The sequence below is a fragment of the Mesoplodon bidens genome, assembly GCF_964165515.1.
Source record: "Mesoplodon bidens genome assembly, chromosome: 10".
Taxonomy (NCBI): Eukaryota; Metazoa; Chordata; class Mammalia; order Artiodactyla; family Ziphiidae; genus Mesoplodon; species Mesoplodon bidens.
The window spans coordinates 74,686,509-74,702,556 of NC_138172.1; the positions used below are offsets into that span (position 1 = coordinate 74,686,509).

General features: G+C 50.9%; 1 protein-coding gene across 3 annotated transcripts; it reads right to left on the reverse strand.

Annotated features, from left to right (window-relative positions):
- Positions 1-60: 60 nt before the first annotated feature.
- On the reverse strand, positions 61-4,108 carry DLK2 (delta like non-canonical Notch ligand 2; the record flags this gene model as incomplete). 3 transcript variants are annotated; one of them, XM_081247556.1, is made up of 5 exons in its annotated part: positions 61-829; positions 1,695-1,839; positions 2,306-2,436; positions 3,679-3,742; positions 4,018-4,108. In XM_081247556.1, 5 exons carry the CDS (start codon positions 4,091-4,093, stop codon positions 94-96), a joined length of 1,152 nt encoding a protein of 383 aa, XP_081103682.1. In that variant the 3' UTR covers positions 61-93. The 3 variants fall into 3 exon arrangements, with proteins under 3 accessions (XP_081103682.1, XP_081103681.1, XP_081103680.1); XM_081247555.1 differs by having other exon boundaries at positions 1,695-1,749; positions 2,315-2,436; positions 4,018-4,093; XM_081247554.1 differs by having other exon boundaries at positions 2,315-2,436; positions 4,018-4,093.
- Between the last annotated feature and the right edge of the window lie 11,940 nt (positions 4,109-16,048).

A 16,048-nucleotide genomic window follows, 5' to 3' on the forward strand; every position in this document is an offset into this window, starting at 1 on the left:
TTGTGTATCCCAGCTGAGGGGTGGCGAGAAAGGGCCAATCCAGTCTGAGCGGCAGAGGAGATGAAGGAGGGGGCAGGAAAGCCCCCATCTCCATCACAGTGCTGTGGTCTTCCCAGGCTCAGGGGGCAAGTCAGGCGGCAGGGGGAGCCCTGCCGACAGCATGCTAACCTGACACTCCTGGTCCTGGCGCGCCGGGGCATAGCGTGGGGCAGGGTAGCAACAGGGTCCAGGGGGGCAGACACCCCGGCGCCAGGCCCTCAGGGTCAGCAACACCGTGGACAGGACCAGAGCGGCAGTGACAGCCCCAAACAGCACCACGGCCACCAGGCTAGACTCGCCCAGCCTGGCCTCTTGCCTCCGCACCACCTCCTTCACGGAGATGCGCAGCAGACCGGCGCCCCCGCTGTGGGGAACAGGCCCCGTGGCAGGTACCACTGCAGCCAAGGTGGGCCCCGGGGGGATGTCCGCTATGGTGGCGGGATCTGGGATGGGTAAGACTAGCTCACAAGTCTTGCCACCATAGCCACTTGGGCAGAGACAGTCAAAGTCGTGGACCCGGTCCCGACAGCGGGCCCCTCTCTGGCATGGGTGGCTGGCACAGTCATCCAGGTTGATGGTGCAGAAGCGCCCAGCAAAGCCCTCAGGGCAGAGGCAGGAGAAGCGGTTGATGCCGTCCAGGCAGGTGGCGCCGTTAGCACAAGGCCGCATCAGACAGTCGTCCACGTTCACCTCGCAGCGGGCACCCACAAAGCCCGCCAAGCAGCGGCATGTGAAGTTGACGGCAAAGCCCTGGTCGTCCTGGCACTGCCCGCCATTCCGGCACGGGGAGCTGAGTGGAATGGGAGAGGGCATTTTACCGACTGCCATCTGCAGGGTAGCCCAGGTCGACATCCTGATCACTGCCACCACTACCACCCCCCTTCTAGCTATGTCACCTTGAGCCACTTTTCTGTGAGCCTCAAATGCCTCATTTTAAAAATAGGATTAGAGGAATTCCCTGGCGATCCAGTGGTTAGGACTCTGTGCTTTCACTGCCAAGGGCCTGCGTTCGATCCCTGGTTGAGGAGCTAAGATCCCACAAGCTGCACAGCACGGCCAACAAATAAATAAACAAAAGTGTTAGAAGAAATTTTAAAATAAATAAGTTTTAAAAAAAATAAAAATGGGATAAGAGCAGTACCCGGCTTCCCAAATGGTAAGGGTTAGATAAGATAATCCAGGGTCAAGCAAGTAGCAGAGGGCCTGGCCCCAAAGCAAGGCTCAAGGCAAGTGTACAGTTATTATCCACGCAGGCTCTCAGGCTTGACGTGGAAATGAGGAAGAGTCCAGACCTGTAGGCCATTTCCCCATTCACCACGAGGCATAAGGCTGCTGCGTGGAACAACTTTAGGGGCTGCGTGCCACCCTTCCTGGGAGGATGAGGGGAGTCCTAGGCTCTCAGCCTCCCCACCCAGGGGGTCACACATTGATGTGTTACACCTCCAAACCCTGTAGATTTTTGTTGTTGGAGAAATGGTTCACTTTTTTCTCAAAAAGTTGAGAAACGCTACAGATACTCTGACAGACTGGGTTTTATCTTCGAGTACCCCCGTGTGGGACTTCAGACCGTCAGCCCTAACACTGCCCCACCATCTTCTCAACAGTCCTCTCTCCTCCATCACCAGATCCTCATCTAATCTGGGACCAGCACTCACCCTGCCTGCTCACAGGGTCCGGCCTTGCGCTCACAGTCACGCCCGTGGAAGCCCGGTGGGCACACACAGTGGTACTTGCCGCCCCCGTCATATACGCACTGGCCTCCGTTCCGGCAGGGGGACTGTGTGGTACAGATGTGCTCATCTGGAGAGGACACCAGGAGGGCTTGGGGTTAGCCCCTCATGTCTGGCACCCAGACCTGCCCAGGCCCCACCCAAAGTTCTGTGGGTGTGGCTCATACTATAATCCCAGCCCATGCTGGTACAGTGTAGTGGGGGAAAACAACAACACTGAATTTGGAGTCGGGAGGCACTCAGCCCTGGCCCTGTTTGTCTGTCTCAAAGTGCCTTTGGGCAAGTTGTATCTTGTCTGTAGATCTCAGCTTCCTCATCTGTAATATGAGTACAGTTTTCCGCAGGTGTCTTGCCTACCACATAGGGTTGTGTTTAGGATCAGTTCAGACAACAGATAGGTACAAAGTCTAAAATTATAAGCTACCATATATTTTCGGGTTTGAGCCAGACACAATAGGCGCTCAATAAATAAGGATGGATGTTCTCCCAAGACACTTGAGGTCCCCAGACAACAGCTACCCTCTCTACTCCCCTACCTTTGTCACAGAACTTGCCTGCCCAGCCACTGTGACAGATGCACTGCCAGGGCTGGTGGCAGGTACCATGCTGGCAGCCAGGCATCCTCACACAGCGCTCACAGTGCAGCCCCTCCCAGCCTGGGTCACACCTGATGGGGAGAAGCACAGGGTCAGGGCTCTGGGTAGAAGGATGTGAAGAAATGGAGGAGGCAAGATCAGAGCTTCTAGGAAACAGACAAATATAACAGCCCCCAGGGGAAAGCAGGCCTATCCCAGGTTGATATAGGGCTGTGCAGGGTCACGGGACACATATATGGTATCAGACCATCAGACACCAGCATTCAAGTCCTGGTTCTGCACTTTGTCTAACCTTTCTGAGCCTCAGTTTTTTCATCTGTAAACTGGGGATACACCTGGCAGGGATGTGTTGAGGAGGAAATTACGATGATGTCTGTAAGTGCCCCCAGCACCACTCCTGGCATGTCTGAGGTGCTTAGAAACATTTTTTTAAAAAAGAGTGACCTTGGGCTTCCCTGGTGGCGCAGTGGTTGGGAGTCCGCCTGCCGATGCAGGGGACACGGGTTCGTGCCCCTGTCCCGGAAGATCCCACATGCCGCGCAGCGGCTGGGCCCGCGAGCCATGGCCGCGGAGCCTGTGTGTCCGGAGCCTGTGCTCCGCAACGGGAGAGGCCACGGCAGTGAGAGGCCCGCGTACAGCAAAAAAAACAAAAAACAAAAAACAAACAAAAAAAAAACAAAAAAGAGTGACCTTGAAAGGTCATCAGGACTATCTTTCTACCCTGATTCCAGGGCAAAGGCCTGCTCTACTTTGGAGAGTCCCAAGCACCCTCAGCCCCTCCAGGACCTTGCCCTGTCAGCTCATTTCCTTATGACCAGACACACTTTTCCTCCTGCTGCAGAATTTGCTCAACCCCACCCCACTGAGTCAATTACTCAAATTCATCAGAAAAGACTCTCATAAGTGCTTCTCCCCAGCAACCCTTGCAACAGCCTTTCTTTTCCAGGCTAAACCAATTCTCTTTATGTCTTTCCTTTATCTCCCCTTTTCCTTATGGCTCCCACTCTCCACACTCCCTCAAGCTTTGGGTCTTTCTCCTGGTATCTTGAAGAGGAATGTTGCAGAATACCTGGTTGGGAGAGTGAAGTGGGGAGCCATAAGCTAGAAGAAGCAAAGGAGTGGCAAGGCAAAGGGGAACTGGGGAGGGGTAAGCACAGGGTGAGGGGCTGGCTTTCTGCCCTGTGTGCCATGTGCACGAGGGGATGGGGAGAGAGCAGTAGAGTCATTCTGCTCTGGGGCTTGAGCTGGTTGTGTGTGTGGAGGCCCGGGAAATGTGGAGCACAGCGTTTGGGAGCACGTTCTCAGAGAGGTACCTGCAGGAGCCATCAGGTGCACAGCAGCCATGGGCCAGGTCACAGTGGGAGCTGCAGTCATCGGCTGCAAGAGATTGATGTGAGAGGGGTGAGCCCGGGGTCAGCGCTCAGCTGCCTGCGATGCGGGGCTAGGGAGAGGATGCAGGGTCCCAGTAATTGGGTGGACTCAGCTCTGGGACAGGGCAGAACAGAGACTCATCCCATTCCAAAAGGATGTCCTGGGTGTCGCCAACCCCGCGGGTCGGAGCGCCTGCAGTGCCATCTCTGGCCAGCAGAGGTCAACGTGCAAGCGAGGGACAGCCGGACAGGGCCGCGACCTGAGCCCAGGGGAGGGCTCACCTCGGGCAGGCTTTACGGGTGCCCCCAGGATGCACAACAGGCACACGAGATGTAGGCAGCGGCAGCCGCTGGTCATGGTCAGCGCCGGCCCCGGGAGGGACAGACGGACCGCCGGACGTGCGGACACCTGTGGGACGGCACAGGCTGGGAGGCGGCCGGACGTGGAGATAGCGGCACAGATTCCGGTTCCGAGTGATAACGAGCCGAGAGGGGAGAGGGGCGTCCAGACAGAAAAAAGCGGCGGCGTCAGCGGAGGGCGGGGGCTGGGAAGGTCTGAGCAGACGAGGGGATTGGAGACAGGAACCGGGAGCGGGCTCTGTAGGAAGGAGGTGAAGGATGGGCAGCGCAGAGCGAGGTCAGGACACTGGAAGGACCGGGGAATGCAGTCGGACGGAGGGGGACAGGGAACAGCGCCGAGGGGCGTCCTCGAGCACGGGGGCGACGCGGTGGCTGGTTCCCGGCAGCGAGCAGTCTCTGCCCCCCACCTCCGACTCCCCGCAGGACTTGCTCCCGCATCCCCTTCCTACCTCCGCGGCACTCGGCTCGGCCGCGGCGCGGGGCCTGGGCACCCCAGGGCGCCCCCGGCCCAGCGCGCCCCTGCCCTCGCTGTCCTCACCTCGGGCTGGGAGGCGGCGCGCCCCGGGGCGCAGAGCGAGGCCGGATCCGACGGACTCAGCTGAGGGGCTGGGCCGGGGCGCTGGGCCGCCCCTAGCGGGTCTCCGGGCCGGGCGCCCAGGCGGCTGCCATGCGAGCTGGGGAATCCGGGGCTCAAGGCGACCCCGAGCGGCGGCGGCGGCGGCGGCGGCTCTTCGCACGCGCTCAGGCCGCCTGCCAGGGGCGGCGTGTGCCGGCGGAGCCCGACTCCCCCCTCCCCTCCCGTGCCTCAGCCGGCCCGCCCCACACCCGCCCGCGCCCGGCGCCCACCCCCGGCGACGCACCGCGTACCCCCGCCCCGGGGCTCACCCTTCCTTTGGGCCTCGCGCTCTCCTGGGACCCCACCCTCCGCAGCCGCCCGACCTCTCCGCACCTCGCTCTCCCTGATGGGAGGAGGAAATTATGGGAGTCTAAATGGGAGCAGACTGTAAAGGGTCGGCCAAATGTGCGCAGCCGTTATTCTCCATCTCACATCTCCGCTTTCGTGACCCGCACTGCTCACCCCACGCCCCACCTCTGCTCTCACCAGCCCGCTTCCCGTCACGCTTCTCATATATATCCCATGCACGTTCAGGGCATACTTGCCGCTCCTGGCCCTCCTCCTGTCACCAGCCCACGCCTCCTCCATTTGTAAATCCTACATCACCTGCTTAATCTGTCTGCTCCCCTCCTCCTCCGCCCCGTCCGCTTCTTTCCCCCCTCATTGCAACCACAACCTTCCAGGATCGATCCGTGCCTAAGTATTAGCCTGGCCCACTCACCCACCCCCTCCATCCCTCCTTCCATCACGTCTGTCTTTCCTACCCCACTACTTTCGTGACCACTACTGGGAAGCTTCCCTGAACTGGGAACGCCCCTGACTTTGTAAATGTGCCCCTCAAGTTCCCACCTGTGTACCCCGGAAAACATCCATTCTTGACCTCAGGCTAATCGTCGACTGCCCAAACCCAGAGCTCAGGCTGAGAGAGTTATGTAGGGGGAGTGAGGGAGCTCTATCCCTCTAGGCTAATGGCTCAGAGATATCTGTTCGAGGCAGAGGCAAGGGCAGGAAACCGTTTCTTATTTGCGCAAGGCAAGAGGGCAGAGATCAGGACCACCACTGTCCATCTCTAGTCCTTCAAATCAAGATTTCACCAACTTTGGACTTCCCTGGTGGTTCAGTGGTTGAGAATCCGCCTGGCGGTGCGGGGGGACACGGGTTCAAGCCTTGGTCCGGCAAGATCCCACATGCCGCGGAGCAACTAAGCCCGTGTGCCACAACTACTGAGCCCGCGTGCCACAACTACTGAGCCCGCGTGCCACAACTACTGAAGCCCACGCACCTAGAGCCCATGTTCCACAAGAGAAGCCACAGCAATGAGACGCCCACGCACTGCAACGAAGAGTAGTCCCCGCTCGCCACAACTAGAGAAAGCTCGCACGCAGCGACGAAGGCCCAACGAGGCCAAAAATGTAAAAAAAAAAAAAAAAAATAGATTTCACGATCTTTAAGTTCAAAACATGGGAAGGAGGAGTCCTAGCCCGTGCAGCTTCCCACAGACACCCCCCCACAAGTCGGAGCCGCTGGACTAATTTTTCTTGCATTCTCCATTGGACAGAACAGCCACACCCACCCTATTTTCCTAGCCACCTTCCCTGGAACTCTGATCACCTCTTTCCTCAAGAGCTTTCTAAATTTGAATTGAGTAATGCCACGGCTCTGACCATTTATTTTAATTTTTTTTCACTGAAAAATTGCAAAGAACCTATTATGTCCAAAATTACTGTAAGTCAAATAGATTATGGTATATCAAGCCTATGTGACTATTAAAAGTCACCTCTTGGAAGTCTAAAGATATATTTTTTTTAAAAGCTAAGAATACGTCAGGTGAAGGGAAAAAAAAGCAAGAAACAAAACAGAATGTGTCTCAATGTTAGCAGTGATTTTTTTTTTCCTGGATGATGGAGTTATAGGTTATTTTTTCTTATTGATGCTTTTCAACATTTCTCATCTTTCCAAAATGAATGTGTCCAACTTTTTCTTACTATAAAAGAAATTCAGTAACATTAAAGAACTTTTAGAATAAACTAAAAATTTGGGGAATTCCCTGGTGGTCCAGTGGTTAGGACTCGGCACCTTCACTGCCGTGGCCCGGGTTCAATCCCTGGTTGGGGAACTAAGATCCCACAAGCCTCGTGGTGTGGCCAAAAAAAAAAAAAGTAAAAAGTTAAAAATCACTCATGATTCTATTTGCTTCATAAAACCACTGCTGTTGTTTGACTCCTTTTCCTATCCAGCTGTTTTTACACAGAACCTGTAATGTTATATCCTGCTTTTTTTTTCACTCCTCATCATATATTGATAGTCCTTAAAATCATAATTTTTGTTATGGCTGCATGATAGTCTATGAAATAGATACACCCAAATTTAACCTAGCTCTCATTATTGAATACTTAGGTTGTATTTACTTTTTGCCATTATAAATTCATTCAACAAATATTTACTGAGCACCTATGTGTTACTACTCCATGCCAGACATCATCCTAGGCACTGGGGCAGGCACTGGGGCTACAGCTCCCAGATAAATAAAAGTGCTACAAATTTTCATGCATATAGATTTTTTCCCCATATTTTAGTTTCCTTCCTTAAGATAGAGTCTGAATTGATGAGTGACTGAGTCAAAGTTGTGAAAAATGAAGAGTTCCTTTTCATTAATGAAATTCACTCACATTCACCGATGAAACAATAAAGATACTTGAAGCTTTAGAAGTTGATAGCATCAGATTGTATCACTTACTACTCCCTCATGCTTTGAAAATTTTAGCACCTGGCTTGTCACTCTCTTCACTCTCACTTCTGTCAAATTCTTGGTGATGCTTGATTTGGTACCACATAGACAATTTTTCCAACATGTGCGATAGTTTGTTTGCAAAGATGGCCACTCCAGTTCCTCTTGTCCCACATGACACTTTGCAGTGATTTTGCTGCTCCTCGCAACAAGAGGTGGAGTCTGTTTCTCAACCCCTTGCATCTGGGCTGGTCCTAGGACTTGTTTTGACTAACAGAATGTGGCAGAAATGACACTGTGTGAGTCCCCAGAGTCTGGGCTTCAAGAGCTCTTGCAGCTTCCCCTTTGCCCTCTTAGAAAACTTCCAACATCATGTAAAGCAGTCCAGTCTGGCCTGCTGGAAGATGAGAAGCCACAGGAAGGAGAACTGAGATGCCCTGAGCACCATCCACCACATATGAGGTCCTATTACCCAGCCCCAGTCAAGCGTCCAGCTGACTGCAGCCTCCTGAGAGAGCCCTGGCAAGACCAAGAGAAGAACTGCTCAGCAGAGCGCAGCCATATTACCATATAAGTGGTGGATGAGCAGATAAATCGTCAGTAAACAGATAAATGGTGAGTGTTTTAAGCCACTATGTTTTGGGATGTTGTTAATATGGCAGTAGATAACCAATAAAACCAGCTTCCCATCGCCTTGGTTTCTTCTCCACCAATGAGGAGGATGTTCCCACCCAAACCTTGTTACTACCAATTGCTTCACACAGTCCATAATCTCAGTTTTAGGTATCACACTTTCCTATTACCAACTCCTATCTTTTCAGCCCATCGTACCTGGACTCAAACAATTCTGGATACTTAGGTATGTTTACTTTTTTGCCATTATAAATGAATTCAACAAATATTGAACTTGGATCCACTGGGATCACTCATAAGGGTCACATTATGACTTTTGTGGGCCCTAGACACTTCGCCTTCATGGGCCCCTTCCTCTATGAGAGAATATTAAAAGTTATATTTTATGATTGCCTTGGTATCAGGATGAATATAATCCAGGATGGATCCATTATTATATATTCATTTTTATTATATTCACTTTTTTCTTCTGATTTTAAACTAAATTAAAATTAAAATATTTTGTGAGCCCCTAAAACTATTGTGGGCCTTTGGCACTATGCCTCCAGGGATAAGTCAGCCCTGTCTCTCATCCATTGATCCTATCCCCTTTTCAGGAACACCTACCCCCATCACATCCACCCTTCACTCCTTACCCAGCTTTGATTCAATGATCTATCATTATAATCAGCTCCTTGCATACACCAACTCCCTGGCCCTTCTCTCCCATCATATTCATCTGGGAAAACCCCACCGCAGTGACTTCTCCGGCCTGCACCCAAGCAGCTGAACGTGGCTGGAAATAACACATATCTAGACTGACTAGTCTCCCTTAAATTCATACCCTCAAACACCCTTTGTGTTGACCATCCATGCTCCTGCCTTTCCCCAGTTCTGTGCACTCTCTCAGCCTCCTCGACGGCTATTTTTACTTTTTCCTCTCTCCTCCAAACCTCCAGCCCCTCCTGTTCCTCCTCCCTCTGCTGGTGGTCTTGTTTCCAACTTCATGAAGAAAATAGAAGCAGTCTGAAGAGAATTTCCACGTGCTTCCTCCGCCTACCTATATCTGTCTCCATATACTCGCATCTGTTACCATTGATGCGATGCCAGTGTTCTTACACAGGTGAAGCCCTCCCTCCTCCTGGGCACTAGTTCCCATCCCTTCTCACCTGTGTTACTATGGGGCCCCAGCAGTTCTCCACATCCCCTCTGCATCATCAGTGTGCTCTCTATGAGATCATTTTCATCATCCTGTCTCCCATCTTAAAATAACCTCCCTCAATCCCATATTCTCTTCCAGCTACATTTTTCTGCTTCTCTTTACTGAAAACTCTTCAGAAACATTTGTCTATACCTGCTGTCTTTGCCTCGTCTCCTCTCATTTTCTGTTGAACCGACTCTTGCCCCACCACTCTACGAGATTTACTCTTGTCAAGGTCACCAGTGCCCTCACCATTGCCAAATCCAACAGTTGCTTCTCAGTCTTCATCTTGGTGGCTCTGTAAGCTGCACTGGACACAGTGGTTCCCTGGGCTTCTAGGCTCAATCTTAGGAGCTTCTCTACCTACCACAATGGCCGCTCCTCCTCAGTCTCCTTTGCTTCCTCCTCATCCTTCCAATTTCTTCCACAGCCCTAGGGCTCACTCCTCAGACCTCTTCTCTTTTCATTTATTTACTTATTTGGTTGCACTGGGTCTTAGTTGTGGCAGGCAGACTCTTTAGTTGATGCTTGCGGGCTCCTTAGTTGCAGCTTGCCGGCTCCTTATTTGTGGCGTGTGAACTCTTAGTTGCAGCATGCATGTGGGATCTAGTTCCCTGACCAGGGATCAAACCCGGGCCCCCTGCATTAGGAGCACAGACTCTTAACCACTGCGCCACCAGGGAAATCCCCCTCTTCTCTTTTCTACCTTCACCCACTCCCTTCGTGATCTCATTCAGCCTAATGACTTTAAATACTACCTCTAAGCTAATGACTCCCAAGTTTATATTTCCAGCTACGATGTATCCTTGAAATCCAGCCTCGTGTATCCAACTGCCTGCTTGACGTTTCCACTTAATCACTGTGCAATAAGCAACTGAGACCTAGCATGTTCAAATGCAAACTCCTGATTTCCAGCCCCAAATAGTCTTCCTATGTCAGTCTCACCCATATCAGTGAATGGCCAAGTGTTTTAGGCTAAAATCCTTGGCATCATACTTAACTCTCCTCTTTCTCTCACATCCCATGTCCTGCAAATCCTGTTGACTCTGCCTCCAACTGAGAATTTGTCCGCTTTCCACAATCTGACCTCTAACACTTGGGTCCAAGCCCCACTATCTCCTTCCTGGACTACTGCAACAGCTTCCTAATGGATCTTCTATTATCATGTAGCAGCTGGGGTGATCCTGATAAAGTGGAAGCCAGCTAAATGCCATGTGATATTCTAAATTGAATCCTGAAACAGAAAACAAAATCATTAGTGGAAAAACTGGTGAAGTCTGTGTAAAGTCTGGAGTTTAGTTTACACAAGGTACCAATACTGGCTTCATAGTTTTGACAAATGTACCACGGTAATGTATAATGTTAACACTGGGGCAAACTGGATGAATGGTATATGGGAAATCTCTTTACTATCTTTACAAACTTCCTGTAAGTTGAAAATTATTCAGGGACTTCCCTGGTGGTCCAGTGGGTAAGACTCGGCACTCCCAATGCAGGAGTCCCAGGTTCGATCCCTGGTCGGGGAACTAGATCCCACATGCATTGTCACAACTAAAAGAGCCCACATGCCTCAACGAAGATCCGGTGTGCCACAACTAAGACCTGGCAGAACCTAAATAAGTGAATAAATATTTTTTTAAAAAGGAAAATTATTCAAAATAAAAAGTTTATTTAAAAAATAGAGGTCATAATTAAGTCACATCTCTGACCAAAACTTTCCAGTGGATCCCATCTGACCTTGTTCCCTACACTCCCCCTGTCTTGCTGTGCTCCAGCTAAATTGGCCTCTGTGTTGATCCTCGAACACATCAAGCATGTTCCCTGCCTCAGGAACTTTGCACTAGCTCCTCCCTCTTCCTGAAATGCTCTTACTCAGATATTTTCACAGTTCACTCCCCCCATTTCATTCAGTCTTCTGTTCAAATTTCATTTTAGTAAAGAGGCCCTCCCTGGTTATCCTATATAATAACCCCATTCCCACCCCTGGCATATTTCCATTACCCTACTTTATTTTTCCCCAGAACACTTTTTTCCACCTGACATGTATATGTATTAGCATATTGATATATAGACTGGCTCCCTCTACTAGATTATAAACTCCATGAGGGGAAGGACTTTATTTTTCTTTACTACTATAACCCAGCTCTTGATTTATCATATCACATCTTGTACTGTGTAGCACTGAATTTGTTTTTCTGTCTTTATTGAGACTTGGGTTTGTTTCATGGTCAGGGTGCAAGATTTAGGTTGATGGTGTGTTCACTGCTTTCTCATAACTTGGAAGAAGAAAAAAAGATGAATTTTCTATGGGCCAGGCCCTTCCATTTAATCCTTAACCCAACCCTGCAAGACAGGCATTACTACTTTCTTTTTGACAGGTGTTACTATTATTCTGGTTTTGTGGATGAGGAAGGAGGAGATACAAGGGGTTAGATGACTTCCCCAAGGTTACAGAGCTAGTGAGTGATGAAGCCAGGGCTTTGACCCAGGTTGGCCTTTGCCCTGTGCCAAGCTATCTATCTAGGGAATTGTGCAAGGGTATAGCAGATTGTGGTCTCCAAAAACGGCTGCCACAAGATCTCCCACCCCACATGCTCTTCTTATGTGACTTTGACATTCCTCCCATTGAGAGATAGGGTCTATGTTCCCTCCCCTTGCCTTTAGACAGGCTTGTAACTATGGTGGAAGTGATGCTATGTGACTTCGGAGGTTAGATCACAAAATATGATTCAGGTTTCACCTGATTCTCTTGGGACACTTGCCTTTGGAGACCTGAGTTGCTGTGTAATCAGTCTGATTGCCCTGAGGTCACCATGCTGTGAGGAACCCAAACCAGCCCCAGTGGAGAGGCCACATGGAGAGGACCTGAGACACATGGTGAAACAGAGAGGCCCGGAGAGCCCAGCTGCTCCAGCTCCTGCTGTTTCAGCTCCAGCCACTGACAGTTGCATGAGAGACAAAGTCAGAACCGCCCAGCTGAGCCCTTCCTGAATCACCCACAGGAATCTGAGAGATAATACAATGATTGTTGTCTTAAGCCACTAAGTTTTGAAGTGATTTGTTATATTCAGTGATAGATACCTGGAACAAAGGGAGTAACAAAATGTCAGAAGCATTCAGTGGGCAAGTCCCTACTTTCTGGCCCTAAGTTTCCCTTGTAAACAGTGGGCATTAACTCAGTGGTCTCTAAGGATGGTTCCAGCCCTAATGGTTGGTGCTTATCCATAGTGATGCCACATCCCTCATTGTCCATTTTTTGCTGCCTCCTTAATACCCAGTCATTATCCCACCACACCATTATTCCCAGAGAGAAAACTAATGCCCTCCAACAGCAAGGAATGTCTGTGGATCTGCTGGGGAAAGGAGATGTGCGCCTCTGGCCCTAATCTGCTTGAGATGTCTTGAAGTGGAGGTGTGGTGTAGTGAAGTAAAATGAACAGGATTTGGAATCTGGCCACTGATTGACATTGGCTGTGTCTGAGAAAGTCTGAGAAAGTCTCTGAGACTTTGAGAAAGTCTCATAACCTTTTTGGGCCTCAGTTTCCTCGTTTGTAAAATGGGGAGAATAGTACCAGGCTTCCTCTCTAACGGGGTTGCTGCGAGGGCAGGATGAGACAGTGTGTGTACAAGCGAAGATATGTGTATAGGAGGTGGGAGAGTGGAGGCTGGGATGAGTGGTTGCTGAGGCTTTGGGGAGGGGGTGGTCCCTGGTAAAGTCAGTTTTCTGCCCTGGAGTAGGAGAAGGGGTTAGTGATGAGAGCAATAATGGGAAGTTGAACTGGGCTGTTCTGGGCTGTGCTGGGGCTTGTATCTCAGCATCTGTTTCTGTTCCACTATCTTTTTTTAAAATATTTATTTATTTGGTTGCACTGGGTCTTAGTTGCGGCAGGCAGGTTCCTTAGTTGTGGCAGGCGGGCTCCTTAGTTGCGGCTCGTGGGCTTCTTAGTTGCGGCTCACCAGCTCTTTAGTTGTGACATGCATGTGGGATCTAGTTCCCTGACCAGGGATTGAACCCAGGCCCCTGCATTGGGAGCGTGGAGTCTTAACCACTGTGCCATCATGGAAGTCCCCCGTTCCAGTATCTTTGAGAATCCACTACTAGGGGTGGAAGCACATTGACATAAAGGACACCACTGAGTCCAGGCTTCAATCTCTGCAAAATTCTCTAACACACACACCCCTCGCCTATTTAACAGTCACCCAGGAAAGAGGGCTTGTCTCACTGCTTGGATTTCCAAGAATCCCCTGAAACAAACCTATTTCTGGCAGAGAACTTTCTATTCTCCGGGTAACTGAGGCTTCAAACCTTAAAGCCATCCTCACCTCCTCTCTCTCCTCTATTCCCTTGCTCAGGCTGCTCACCAAACGTTGTCCAGTCCTCTTTCTCCTGGGACCATGGGTCCATTCGGTCTCACTGTCTCAGTCCTTGTCCACCTTCCTCACCACACCAGACTCAAGACAAGCATTTCTTACCTGGTCTCTCAGCTCCAGAACTGCTCCTTCCTCCCACGCACCTGTTCTGCAGCATGCCTTGAGGTTAAACGCTCTGCATCACCATCCTTGTCACCTCCCTCCCTGGCTCAGCAGCCTGAGATTGCTCCTATTACTCTTCAGGCCATGTGAGGTCAAGACAAGAGTACCAGAAGCTGCTTCAAATCCTGGCTCCATCATCCACAGCTGAGTGACCTTCAGGAGATAACTAACTTCTCTGAGCCTCAAGGTCTTCGCTGATAAAAGAGAGGAACACCCTATGTACCAGGCACTGTTCTAAGCACTTTACATGCATGAACTCATCTGAGCATTACAACTCTGTGAGGTAGGTACGATGTTTAACCCCATTTTACAGATGGGGAAACTGAGGCACAGAGCACTTCAGTCATTTGCCCGTGTTTTGCAGCTAGTTAACTGCAGGATAGCAACCCAGGCAGTCTGCTTCAGACACCCTGCTCTTTTTTTTTTTTTTTTTGGCCGCGCCTTGCGGCATGTGGAATCTTAGTTCCCTGACCAGGGATCACACCCTCACCCCCTGCAGTGGAAGCACGGAGTCCTAACCACTGGACCACCAGGGAAGTCCATCAGAGACCCTGCTCTTATCCTTGGGAAAAGTGACTGGTATGGGCTGTCTGGTGTTAATCAATTCTTGTCTTTAATTTCTGCTTCACAATATAACTTAGTGGCTACTCTTCGGAGGACTCTGGGAACAGGTTGGGCTAGAAGCCTGATGACTTTGGGATCCTCCTAAACCTACCTGTGAATAGTGGCCTCTTTTGGAGGGGTGCCAGTAGACATCTGAGACTCATTTCTGGCTTTGATCCCAGATCCTACCAGTAACTACTGCTCTAGAATACCCCAGATTCCCAACCCTCTGGATTCCCCACTTCCCTGAGCATTTCCTTTCTGAGTACCTGCCAATCAACCCTTCCTCCAGGGCCCCCAGCCATGTGGATTCATCTTTCTTGGCCTCCCCACCCATCACCTTGGGGGCGGGTTCCCAGGTTCCCCTCCTCTCTCCCTAATCTCCTTTCAAACCAAAAGTTTTGTGTATTACCAACACCAAATATGGGTGCAGAGACAAGAGAACAGGGAGCAAGAGGAGCTCCTCATTCATTTGCATATTCATTGACCCACCCACAGATATTTCTCTTTCTCTCCATCAGAGCCTAGCATATGGTCAGGAGCTGGGAAGGGACCACAGATGCTCAGTAAGCATTAGTCAAATGAGTGCAAGAATTAATACGAATGAAAACAGGTACTGGGCCTTGACCTCAAGCAGCTTACAGTCTAATAGGGTAGACACACCCATTCACTACCCACACACTCCAAGTAAACAGGGGACCAGATGCACCTGTGGGGCCTGGACCTCACGGAGATCCAGGGGCACGCAGGTCTGGCCCTTTGTCCTCACCAGGTAAGGGACAATCATCTGCCTGCTTGTTTTGTCCTGCCACTGCCCCTCCAAGCCATTTCTGGCCAGTCCAACAAGTAGGGGCTGCAGGTGGGCACTAAATTGGTGCAGGGAGGGAGTCAGGTGTATCCATGTCGTCCCACCCTTCGCTGGGCCTTTCTGCCAGCACAGGGCCCTGACACGAATGCCCTCCCCCTCTGGTTGTTTCCTGTCCTCCACCCCCACCCCTCCCTCATAGCAGGAGTTGGAGGCAGCTGCTCAAGGCCTGAAATCTAAACCAACTATTGTGCCCCTCTTTTTGGCTTTGTTTGACTGTGGGTGTTGCGGGGGGAGAGGGCTTATTATGTGCCTTAGGGGCTCCCTGAGGAGTGCCAAGTCTCAGGCCCTGGATGCCACACTTGGGGTATCTGGAGATACCTGCTCAGGGAAGGGAGGAAGCTGGATGAGGGTGGATGCTGACTGTGGGCCTTGGGTTAGTTGAGAAGTGGCAGAGGAGGACACTTTGCCCACTGATGTGCTAAGTGTGTAGTCACGCAGTTAGTGTCCAAATGTCAAGCGAGGGGATACATCCATTTGGAATCATGAGAGTTTGCAGATTCCTGTGCACAGGTCTGAAAAGGCAAGAGGTTCACCCATATCCAGAACTATGAGCGAAAAGCATAGCAGTACCAGTGCCCATGAGGGGGTGGTGGAGGAGACAGCCCAGGCAGGTCCTGCTCCAGCCTCTCCAGCAGCCGCTAAAAGAGCCATCCCAGGAGGTTTACCTGAAGCTTCTGGGAGCTGGGCCTCCTCTTCTAACATTTCATGTATGAACAGTTACTTGGTCTATGGGACAGCACAAACATTCAAGGCCAAGTTTCAGGTACAGACCTGGGATGGAGGGAAGCCCTC